Source organism: Solanum dulcamara, chromosome 7, assembly GCF_947179165.1.
Source record: "Solanum dulcamara chromosome 7, daSolDulc1.2, whole genome shotgun sequence".
In the NCBI taxonomy this organism is placed as follows: domain Eukaryota; kingdom Viridiplantae; phylum Streptophyta; class Magnoliopsida; order Solanales; family Solanaceae; genus Solanum; species Solanum dulcamara.
The window spans coordinates 31,054,565-31,067,119 of NC_077243.1; the positions used below are offsets into that span (position 1 = coordinate 31,054,565).

The window sequence follows — 12,555 nt, forward strand, 5'->3', positions numbered from 1 at the left end:
TTTATTTATTATTTTTTAATCAAAGATATAAATTTTATATATTCAGATTATCACGATCCAACCCACTGGCCTGTGCGGCCACCAACTCTACGACCTAAGTAGGAGAACCCTTAATCTCTTATAAAAAAAGCATAGCAAAATTTAAACCCAAAAACTTAAGTAATTAAGCCAAAGTTCTAAAGAAAAATATATTAAATCTCATTGATATAATTTATGTTGGGGGGAGGAAGCACCACAACTAAAGTTTGATTTGATGAAAATAATGAAAATAAATTGGACACGAGAATTTTACGTGGAAACCCATCTAAATGATAGAAGGGAAAAACCACGGGGTAGAAGGATCTCACTATTTTAATATGGAGTACACAGCTCTCAAATACAAAGAGAAAACAACAATAAACACTTCTCTCTTGTAAAAGGAACAACTACTAAATAGGACAATCAAGACTAAAATATTTATCTTGGTGTATAACTCTCTTTGTATTCTTACTCTCTCTTTCTGGGATGGGATAAATGAGGGAAAGAGGTCTTCTATTTATAGAAAACTAGAAACGCGTAAAATCCACGTATTGAACCTCCCTTTTTGACTATGCGTTCAAAACACGTTTTGTTCCTTTTTTGACTACGCATTCAAAACGCATTTTGTTGACTACGCGTTCAAAACGCGTTTTGACTATCTTGCATTCTCCCACTTAAAGATTTAATTGAGAATCAATTAAGTCTTCACACCATCCTTTCTATCCAATTACTGCAATGTTACGTTTCTGCTAGGCCAATAGAAGATCGACACCATATGAACTTGTTACTGTTGATCGGCTTCGTAAACATATCTGCCAGGTTGTCATTAATGTGAATTTTCTGAATATCTACACTGCCTTCTTCCACCTTCTCACGAACAAAGTGATACTGAACTCGTATGTGCTTTGTCCTTGAATGAAATGCCGGATTCTTTGCAAGATGCAAAGCGCTCTGACTATCACAAAATAGAGCAATCTTCTCTTGTTTGTGCCCGAGCTCCTCTAGTAACATCTGCATCCATATTGCTTATTTGCTAGCTTGTGTAGCTGCTACATATTCTGCTTCCGTCGTAGATATTGTCACGATAGATTGCAGTTTTGAAACCCATCTTACAGCTCCTCCAGCAAGAGTAAACACATAACCTGTGGTGGACTTGCTTTTATCAAGATCACCTGCATAATCTGAATCAACATAATCTTTAACAGTAAAGTCTGATCCCCATAACACATTGTAACATCTGAGGTACCCTTGATGTATCTCAGGATCCTCTTAACAGTATTCCAATGCTCTCTACCAGGATTAGCCATGTATTGACTAACCACTCCCACTGCTTGTGCAATGTCAGGTCTTGTACATACCATAGCGAACATTAAACTTCCCACTGCTGATGCATACGGTACTTGAGACATCTCCATCCTCTCTGATTTATTGCTAGGATACATACTTGAGGATAACTTTAAATTAATAGGAAGTGGGGTAGAAATTGACTTACAGTCTTGCATCTTGAAGCGTCTCAAGATTTTCTTCAAGTAGTTCTTTTGAGAAAGCCAAATCTTCCTATTATTTCTGTCTCGGTGAATTTGTATCCCTAGAATCTTGTTTTCTGGTCCCAAGTCCTTCATTTCAAACTCCCTAGCCAACTGTGCCTTTAATTTTGTAAGACGATCTTTATTGGGGCCTGCTACCAACATGTCGTCAACATACAACAGCAAAATAACAAAATCTTCATCACTAAATCTCTTGTAATATACACAAGGATCTGAACTATGTCTGTTGTATCCAAGGCTTATAATGAAGGAATCAAATCTCTTATACCAACATCTCGGCGCCTGTTTGAGACCGTATAGAGATTTGTTCAACCTGCAAACCAAGTTCTCTTTTTCCTGTTCTTCAAAACCTTCTGGTTGGAGCATATAAATTTCTTCTTCAAGTTCTCCATGAAGAAATGCAGTTTTGACATCTAACTGCTCCAAGTATAAGTCAAATATAGCACACATTGCCAGGACCACTTGAATTTTTGTGAGTCAAACCACCGGAGAAAATATCTCATTGAAGTCTATACCTTCTTTCTGAGTGAATCCTTTCACCAACAATCTTGCACGATACTTCTCCACTTGATCATTACCATTGTGTTTGATCTTGTAGACCCATTTGTTTCCAATGGCCTTCCTTCCTTGTTGTAATTGAACAAGATCTCATGTTTTATTTTTATGGAGAGCTTCAATTTCTTCTTGCATTGCTGCCACCCACAGAGATGATTCTTGGCCTTTCATAGCCTCATGAAAAGTTGAAGGCTCTCCATCTTCTGTTAGTAGACAATATGCAATATTACTCTCCATAGAATAATCTGAGTACCAAGCTGGTTCTCTTCTCTCCCTAGTTGACCGTCGAACTTCTGGAGTTTTGATCTCAGCTTGCTCTTGTTCTTTGTGCTCTGGTGCTGCTTCAGAAGAAACTGGAACTTCTTCTATTTCTTCAACTTCAACTGTAGTAGTCTCTGATTTTTCTTTTAAAGTGCTATTTTCTTTTGCTTGTATCTTGTTTTCAACAAATACAACATCCCTACTGATTACCACCTTGCGGGCTATGGGATCCCACAAGCGATACCCCTTGACTCCATCAGCATACCCTAAGAAAATGCATTTTTTGGATTTTGGATCCAACTTCGATTTTTCTTGGGTGTTGTACATAACATAAGTAGGACTTTCGAATATATGTAAGCGAGAATAATCAGCTGGTTTTCCTGTCCACATCTCCATTGGCGTTTTCAGATCAATTGTGATTGATGGTGACCGATTGATCACATAACAGACGGCTTTGACTGCTTCTGCCCAGAATGGTTTTTCCAAACCTGCAGTTGCCAACATATCTCTTGTCCGTTCCAATAAGGTTATGTTCATCCTCTCTGCTACTCCATTTTATTGTGGAGTATATGCCACCGTGAACTTCCGTTTAATACCTTCTTGTTTACAAAAGTTATTAAATTTATCACTAGTGTATTCTCCTCCATTATCTGTCCTCAAACACTTGATCTTTTTCTCAGATTCAAGTTCTACCCGCGCTTTGAATTCTTTGAAAACTGAAAAAACATCTGCCTTCCTCTTGATTGGATACACCCAACTTCTCCTGGAGTAATTGTCGATATATGACACAAAATATTTCGCTCCTCCTAGAGACTCCACCGGTGCTTGTCAGACATCAAAGTGGACCAGATCTAGTATTTTCTTGCTTTTAGTAGAGGAACTGCTAAACTTCAGTCTATTTTGCTTACTGGAACACAATGCTCACAAAAGGGTAGTGACACCTTTTTGAGCCCTGGAAGAAGTTTTTTCTCAGCAAGAATCTTCAAACCTCATTCCGACATATGGCCAAGTTTACGATGCCACATCATCGTTGATTCTTCAAATGAACTTGCTGACGCGGTTGATGCTTCTCCTTCTTGGTGTGTTTCACCTTTAAGCACATATAGATTTGCAGCAAGTTTTTCTGCTTTCATCACTACAAGTGCTCCTTTAGATATTCTCATGACTCCACCATGAGTCTTATACGAACATCCATTATCATCTAGTTGTCCTAAAGACAATAGATTCTTTTTCAAGTCTTTTACATGTCGTACCTCCTGGATGGTGCGAACCATGTCATCATACATCTTTATTTTGATGGACCCAATACCAATAACATCCAAAGCATAATCATTTCCCATGAATACAGACCCTCCTGAGATAGGATTATATTGATGGAACCATTCTTTCCTGGAAGTCATGTGCCATGTTGCTCCTGTGTCCATGATCCAGACATCAGCGAAACATTTTCTGCCTTTATTATTTGATATTGCCTCACTACATAAAATATCGCCATCATCCAAGGTACATGCAACATTCCCTTGAGCATTTGATGGCTCAGGGTTTTCACTCTTCTTCTTGAACCGACAATCTTTCTTGAAGTGCCCTTTCTTGCTACAGTTGTAGCACTTGATATTATTCTTACTTCTTGATTGAGATCTGCCATGAATGTGACTCCCACTAGGGCCACGTTCTGTTGGTCTTCCTCTCACCATCATCAAGGCTTCAGCTTGCTGCGAACTTGCTTTTTTGTCTTCCTTATTTTTGCGCCGATTTTCTTCTTCCAAGACAGCGGCTGCAATTTCATCAAAAATTAGACTGTCTGTATTGTTCGTCAGGTTGATGATGAGTTGATCATACGAGTCAGGCAGACTTTGAAGTAGAAGCTCCACACGTTCAGTCCCTTCTATTTTGCAACCCATTGTTGTAAGTTGCGAAAACAGAGTATTCAAAGTATTGATGTGTTCAGTAACTGACATGGACTCTGCCATTCGAAGAGTATACAATTTTCTTTTTAAAAAGATTTTATTATGCAAAGACTTGGCCTCATACAATCCTGTAAGAGTATCCCATATTTCCTTCGCCGTCCGCTTTTCCGCCACACTAGACAATACTTGATCAGCTAGTGTCAAGTGTAGATCAGCAACTGCATTGTTGTCTATGTCATTCCACTTGCTGTCATCAACAAAGTCTGTGGGCCTGCCTTCAATTGCAGCTAAGCAATTGTCTTTTCTCAGTATTGCTTTTATTTTCATTTTCCACAATGAGAAATTAGTTCCATTGAATTTCTCAACGTCAAACTTTGTTGTACTCGACATTGTTATTTGCTTCACACCCTTCTAGATCATTTCTGAATATTTTTACGAACAATCGTGACAAACTGTACCGTTACTATTCACCAAATTTTACTATTCACGAAAATTTACTATTCACGAATAGTATCTTCGCATAAAACAGACAGAATAACCGAGGGCTCTGATACCACTATTGGGGGGAGGAAGCACCACAACTAAAGTTTGATATGATGAAAATAATAAAAATAAATTGGACACGAGAATTTTACGTGGAAACCCCTCTAAATGATAGAAGGGAAAAACCACGGGGTAGAAGGATCTCACTATTTTAATATGGAGTACACAGCTCTCAAATACAAGGAGAAAACAACAATAAACACTTCTCTCTTGTAAAAGGAACAACTACTAAAGAGGACACTCAAGACTAAAATATTTATCTTGGTGTATAACTCTATTTGTATTCTTACTCTATCTTTCTAGGATGGGATAAATGAGGGCAAGAGGTCTTCTATTTATAGGAAACTAGAAACGCGTAAAATCCGCGTATTGAACCTCCCTTTTTGACTACGCGTTCAAAATGCGTTTTGTTCCTTTTTTGACTACGCGTTCAAAACGCGTTTTGACTATCTTGCAATTTATACAAAAACCCCCAAGGATACTAATCTAAAAACATGTACAAAAGCTTCTAAGAGTGGTAACATAATAAGGGAACAATGACACAACTTCCACCATAAAGAAGGAAGAACATAAGTTGTTGAAGGGCCGCCTTCGTCTTCACCTAAAAGACATAACTAACCCTGCAACTAGACTATGCCAAGTGGCATAACAAGAGTAGTATCAGTACAAACAACACGTACTGGTAGGCATCATATTTCAAGATGATACCCGCCGCATAGTTTATGAAAAGAAAAATAAGAGAGATTATAATAATTAAACTTTATAAACTTGTCCATCCCAACCAAATTAGTGTCCTCCTTACTCTCACCCTTAAGGTCTTCACCACTTTATTCTCCAGAGCTCCACTACCCACTCTAGTTACGAACTTAAGACCTGTGGGCTTTAGGCCCAACATACTACTGTTCATTCACTTTAACAGTCATCACACCACAACCTTAGCCACACAATAATTTCACTCAGCCACTATTGGTCTTGATTCAACTGTCTCACAACATAGGAGCTTAACCATTTCATATCCCCACTTCTTAACTAAACCCGATTCTAGATAACCACTACTATTATCACAGTCACTAACTTCAATGATAACACTTCCTGTCAACAAGCAACTCCACCTCTAATCCTATAAATATAGAATACTTCATACAACACATATGTCACATCAAGGCCTAATACGATCCATCCTCCTACTCACAAATAAATTCATACAAACTCACAATCCAATAACCTCAAATCATATCACTTCACATAAAGCGATGTTCACTTTAGACACTTTATATAGGATTTCGCTATTTCATTTTGACACTAAAAATGAAAGATTATTATATTTAGCAATAACTATGGAAGGTCCAACAATTTTAGACAAGGCACAGAGCCATAAATGAAGCTTATTAATAAGTGAGAGGAGAAGAGCAAAAATACACGACATATTTCATGTTTCGTCATATCTTCAATTAATTTAATACTTTCTTCCTCTTCCATTTAAAAAAATGACTTACTTTTTTTTTCAGTCTATGTAAAATATTTCTTTTTAACAATACTTGAATTTCAGCTTTTCACTTAGTATATTTAAGATCATAAAATTAAAAAATATTTTGATACATTTAATATAATTTTAATTTGAAACCCTAAAAATTTTAAAAAAATTATTTATTTATTTAAACTGCATATCAAATTAAACTAAATCTTTTTTTTCAAACGAAGGAAGCAATACCAGAAAATCTTTCAGAAGCATTTTCCTCAAACGATGTTCTGATGGATGTTCTTCTCAGTCCTTTATATGTTATATTATCTTGTGACTTCATCCTGATGAAATGTGTCTTCTTCGTAAGCAGCCACATGTACAAAGTAATTTCCTCCATACAAGAACATGGAACACAATTTATAATTCGTAAAAATAATTACTTCATCTTTCTCAATCTATACGATATAGTTTCTTTTTAGTAAGTCCAAAGAGAATAATTTATTTTTTTATTCAAAAATTAATTAATAATAATATTAATATTTTATCTATATTGAATCTCATTTATTTCACAAAATGTCCACGTATACTCTTTTTGACGATAATTTTGAAACATTAAAAAAATTTCTCATATTTCTTAAATTTCTTGTCTAACCAACTTATATCACATAAATTGAAACAACAATTTTATTTATCAGAAAAAAAGATACAATGGAAGTCCTTAGATAATAAAACTATTTACAAAGAAAATTATATGAAAAGAAGTGATAAAATTTGGGTCTATGAGGTTCTAGCATGGTAAAATAACTAGTGTTACTACAATGGGAGATTAATTTTCGATGCACCATTCTTATCTTAATAATGTGTAAGAGGTAGCGGGTGCCTAAAATTGACTTAAGATCAGATAAAAGGTTGTGTCAAATAGCCAGAGTTAGAGGATAAATGCAAAATTCATGAATTGAAAATGAATACATAAATATTTCATCAACACGATTTTCTTTATCATTTCACCAAATCAAATAATACTTCTAAGCTACATACAAAAAATGAAAGCTTAATTATTTTTTATATCAATAACTATGGAACTTCCAACAATTTTAGGCAAGGCATAAAAGTCCTAAGTAAAGAAAATTAATATTTTATTAAGTTAAAGAGGTGAAGAGAAAAAATGCATGACATAATCAACCTGATCAAAGAAAGCAGTATACAAATGATGTTTCCGTCATATCTTGAACTAAATTGAAAGCAGTAGAAAGGGATTTTCCGCTGAATTAATGCTAAAGAGCGCATATTTGAGGAGAATGGGAAACTTCAAATTTGGGATATGACAAACAAGCTACGGCTTGTTTGTTTTTGCATACTAATTCACTCTTGATTCAAAAATCAAACAAGAATGGATCATTTCCATAATCCCAAATATCTGCGGGGTGGTAATTATCATCAGCAATAGGCCACAAAACCGGATCAGAAACAACCGGTGCTGCATCCACCATTTGAGTCGAACATACACACAAGGATTGACCTACTGACGTGTTTAAGTTACTATCGTACAAACAATTATGTTGATGTTGCAGCTGATCATACTGTTGATTTTGATCTCCTTCTTGTTGATGATGTCTAGGATTAGGGTTAGGGTTTGAGTCAGACCATACAATCCCTATCCCTGCTGCTTTGATGGTCTCACCCTCGACATGTCCGTCTTTCTGAATTAAGTGGTGAGGATTTTGTGACATGTCGTCAGAATATTGTAGGGCAGGGTAAAATCCGTAATTGTTACCAGCAGCGAATTGGTTTGGAGCTAGTAGCGTAGAAGAAGAGAAAGAAAGATCAAATCCGGAAGGAGGTCTAGGAAGTAAAGGACGAAGAGTTTGGACAGTAGAGGATGAACGTTTAGAAGTAGTGGATGATGAGCTACTAGTGTTTGCACCAGAAGGTTGAAGATTCAGCTGAGCCTTTGAACCGTAGAGTATAATAGCGGCACGGTCATAGGCTCGAGCTGCATCTTCAGCAGTGGCGAACGTGCCGAGCCAGCGGCGTGTCCGTTTACGCGGCTCTCGGATCTCGGCTACCCACTTGCCCCAGCTGCGTTGTCTAACTCCTCGAAACCTGAATTTGTTGTTATCAGGTCCTCCTTTGCCTTTACCTTTCTTGTTGCTACTTGAGCTAGTCTCTTCAGTAGTGGGTTTTTCTTCATGGTTGGACTTGGTAGGGTTAACGTCTTGGTTAGGGTGGGGGTATTGATGATGAGCTGCAGTACTGGTACTATTCATAGTTCCAAAGAGATGAAAATTGAGAGACTGCCTCGTTGTTTGTTTACCCAATGAGTCGAAAGAGAGGACAGTGGAAGGCTGGTGTCAAAGAGACAATATGGTATTTGTAAATGGTGGATTAGGGCGGTGCTCTTATATACCAGAGAGCATGCGTATTTCTATACACTTTGAAAGGAACTAACTTCCTTTTGTCAATACCAAGTTTCTTTTGTTTCATCTTCCACCTCAAGCTTTTTTTTTTTTTTTGGTTAGATAAGTAGGAATAAATTTTGATTTTAACCTTTATATTATTTGATCAATTAATGATAACTTTTAATTAATTAAAGTAGTGCACCTTTAATTTGGCTCAAATATGGCCACAATTGTGGAAAGACTCTAATAACCTTTTTTCTTTAAAAGACCTAAATCTTTCCTATTCTCAAAAACTCAAAAAGTCAAATACAACACAAATTTTATATGAGGTAAGAATATCAAGAGTTCATTGTTCTTAGTGCATTATATGGTTAGAATACATCAAGACGGATAAAATTTTATTTTCTTGTTTAATTGTTATATCAATTGCATTTTTTTTCTGATATAATTTTTTTATCACTATTATTATGAGTGTGAGTTTAAACCGAGATATTAGAATGATTATTACGATATATTTTAAGAAACTTTAAAAAAAATTAATTTTTTTATTTAAGTTCTTATGATAGAGTGTTCTCAAATTTTCACAATTAAAAAGTATTTTTTATATATATATTTTGTTCATTCAAATTTACTTTTGAAGTGAAACTTTTTTATATAAATGGCCCAACTTATACTAAGAGAAAATCAATTAGGTAATATTTATATGATTATTTAAAATTATTATAAAATTAGTTATATTTATGTGTATTGTGTGTGATAATAACTTTTGCTTATGTATAATACATGTGTATACAATAAAGAGAAAGTAATACTCCCTTCGTATTTCCAAATTAGTATAGTAGATCAGTTTTCTTTTTACATGCATACTAAGAAATCATAAATAAGAGAATAGTTTTATCAATTCACCCCTTAAAAACTTTTTTGAAACTTTATAAATAAGTATCAACACTTAAAAAAATTAATTGCATGAATAATATGGAAAAAAATCAATTAAAACTTTTTTAATTTAATAAGGCAATTCATTAATATGGGACAAATATGTTTTAGTACAGTGAGAAAATAATATGCGGAGGGAGTATTGATTATGGTTATGGGAAATATGATATATGTGGACATTTTTAAGTATTGGGAAAGAACACATAATTGCATTAATGAGAGATTAAACTTTGGAAGAAAAGGGTAAAATTGACAAAAACTTAACCATTTATAGCGTGAAGACACAAGCATATTCCATTGTAGCCAAAAATTTGTGGTTAGTTATCATCCCATGTACAGTTGAGATTATACTAATAGATTAATAGTAGTAGTACTTAAGTTCGTAAATTACCGTCTGAAACTTTAAGAGCTTTCAAACCTCAATTTCAAGTTTGTTTACCTTAATGTTGACTGCGAGCAAGAGTTAAACTTTCCAAATTACTAGTTATTTCTTTGTTCATTTTTATTTGTTACTATTTGACTTGCACATTCATTAAGAAAATAATTATTAATATAGATATTTTATCATATTATTTTTATTAATAACATGTATTATTAGATTTTGAAAAATGATTTAAAGAATATTATTTAATACTAAAGATAAAACATGAAAAGAAATTATATTTTTTTGATATATTTAAAAAATAATAAATAAAAATAAAAAATCTATTTTAATAATAAGTGACAAGTAAAAATAAAGAAAAGGAATAAATTTTGTGAGAAAAACAATCTATCTGCATCTTATTATAAATATACACAAAAACTTTAAATGCAAGCCAAGACGAATTAGTATGAAAATGTCATTGATACCACATTGTCTTTTGCCTTTTCATTGACAATTTTCATTTGAATTTACTTTGTATATATGCTAATTGTAGAAAAGAATGTAATACGGATAGTAATATTTTGGTTCCTTGATCATTTATTAATTAAGCTTTGTTTCTTATGTGATATGTACATATAATCTTCAATCAATAGAATAATGAGTTTTTAATTTCTTTATGCACGAAATCTGTTACATACGAACTATTTTTTATATATTATCTTTAAATATTAAGCAATATCATAATTTTTAACTGTACATGAGATGATACTAGAAAAGATAATTTAATGTGCACCACTTCAATTAATTAAAAGTTAAGAAAATGATTAAAATCAAAATTAATAACTTGAAGTGGAAGATGAAACAACAGAAACTTGGTATTGACAAAAGGAAGTTAGTTCCTTTCAAAGTGTATAGAAATACGCATGCTCTCTGGTATATAAGAGCACCGCCCTAATCCACCATTTACAAATACCATATTGTCTCTTTGACACCAGCCTTCCACTGTCCTCTCTTTCGACTCATTGGGTAAACAAACAACGAGGCAGTCTCTCAATTTTCATCTCTTTGGAACTATGAATAGTACCAGTACTGCAGCTCATCATCAATACCCCCACCCTAACCAAGACGTTAACCCTACCAAGTCCAACCATGAAGAAAAACCCACTACTGAAGAGACTAGCTCAAGTAGCAACAAGAAAGGTAAAGGCAAAGGAGGACCTGATAACAACAAATTCAGGTTTCGAGGAGTTAGACAACGCAGCTGGGGCAAGTGGGTAGCCGAGATCCGAGAGCCGCGTAAACGGACACGCCGCTGGCTCGGCACGTTCGCCACTGCTGAAGATGCAGCTCGAGCCTATGACCGTGCCGCTATTATACTCTACGGTTCAAAGGCTCAGCTGAATCTTCAACCTTCTGGTGCAAACACTAGTAGCTCATCATCCACTACTTCTAAACGTTCATCCTCTACTGTCCAAACTCTTCGTCCTTTACTTCCTAGACCTCCTTCCGGATTTGATCTTTCTTTCTCTTCTTCTACGCTTCTAGCTCCAAACCAATTCGCTGCTGGTAACAATTACGGATTTTACCCTGCCCTACAATATTCTGACGACATGTCACAAAATCCTCACCACTTAATTCAGAAAGACGGACATGTCGAGGGTGAGACCATCAAAGCAGCAGGGATAGGGATTGTATGGTCTGACTCAAACCCTAACCCTAATCCTAGACATCATCAACAAGAAGGAGATCAAAATCAACAGTATGATCAGCTGCAACATCAACATAATTGTTTGTACGATAGTAACTTAAACACGTCAGTAGGTCAATCCTTGTGTGTCTGTTCGACTCAAATGGTGGATGCAGCACCGGTTGTTTCCGATCCGGTGGCCACCGTGGCATCTCCCATTTTGTGGCCTATTGCTGATGATAATTACCACCCCGCAGATATTTGGGATTATGGAAATGATCCATTCTTGTTTGATTTTTAAGTCAACACAAGATTTCTAATTACATGCAACAACAAATAAGTAGTTGCCGGTTTTTTTGGAGGTTACGATTCTGGTCAATATATATGCGCTCTTCAGCATTAATTCAGCCGAAAATGCGTCTAAAGGATTTTCTACTGCTTTATGACGAAAACATCAAATGGAACATCATTTGTATACTGCTTTCTTTTATCAGGTTTAATTATGTCATGCACTTTTTTCTCTTCTTCCCTTTCACTTATTAATAAGCTTTATTTATGGCTTTTGCGCCTTGTCTAAAATTGTTAGACGTTTCATAGTTGTTGCTAAATATAATTAAGCTTTTATTTTCTGTTTGTAGCTTAGTGGTAGTATTTGATTTGGTGAATGAAAAAAGAAAATGGTGTGTTGATGAAATATTTATATATCCCTTTCCGATTCATGAATCTTGCATTTATTTTCACATTTCAATTTTCAGTTCTCAGTTCAGTAGAAATCAACAACTCCGTTTGAATATTAAGATGACAATTAAGATTAAATATGTGTATCTAAATAAATATTTTAATATTAAGAAATTGCATCAAGATTTAAAAATTAAA

At 34.8% G+C, this 12,555-nt stretch overlaps 2 protein-coding genes across 2 annotated transcripts; one reads left to right on the plus strand and one right to left on the minus strand.

Annotated features, from left to right (window-relative positions):
* Positions 1 to 7,666: 7,666 nt before the first annotated feature.
* On the minus strand, positions 7,667 to 8,560 carry LOC129894674 (ethylene-responsive transcription factor ABI4-like). The gene has a single exon (XM_055970338.1). The coding sequence runs from the start codon at positions 8,558 to 8,560 to the stop codon at positions 7,667 to 7,669; it is 894 nt and encodes a 297-aa protein (XP_055826313.1).
* Positions 8,561 to 11,065: 2,505 nt separating this feature from the next.
* LOC129894675 (ethylene-responsive transcription factor ABI4-like) lies at positions 11,066 to 11,980 on the plus strand. The gene has a single exon (XM_055970339.1). The coding sequence runs from the start codon at positions 11,066 to 11,068 to the stop codon at positions 11,978 to 11,980; it is 915 nt and encodes a 304-aa protein (XP_055826314.1).
* The last annotated feature ends 575 nt before the right edge of the window (positions 11,981 to 12,555 follow it).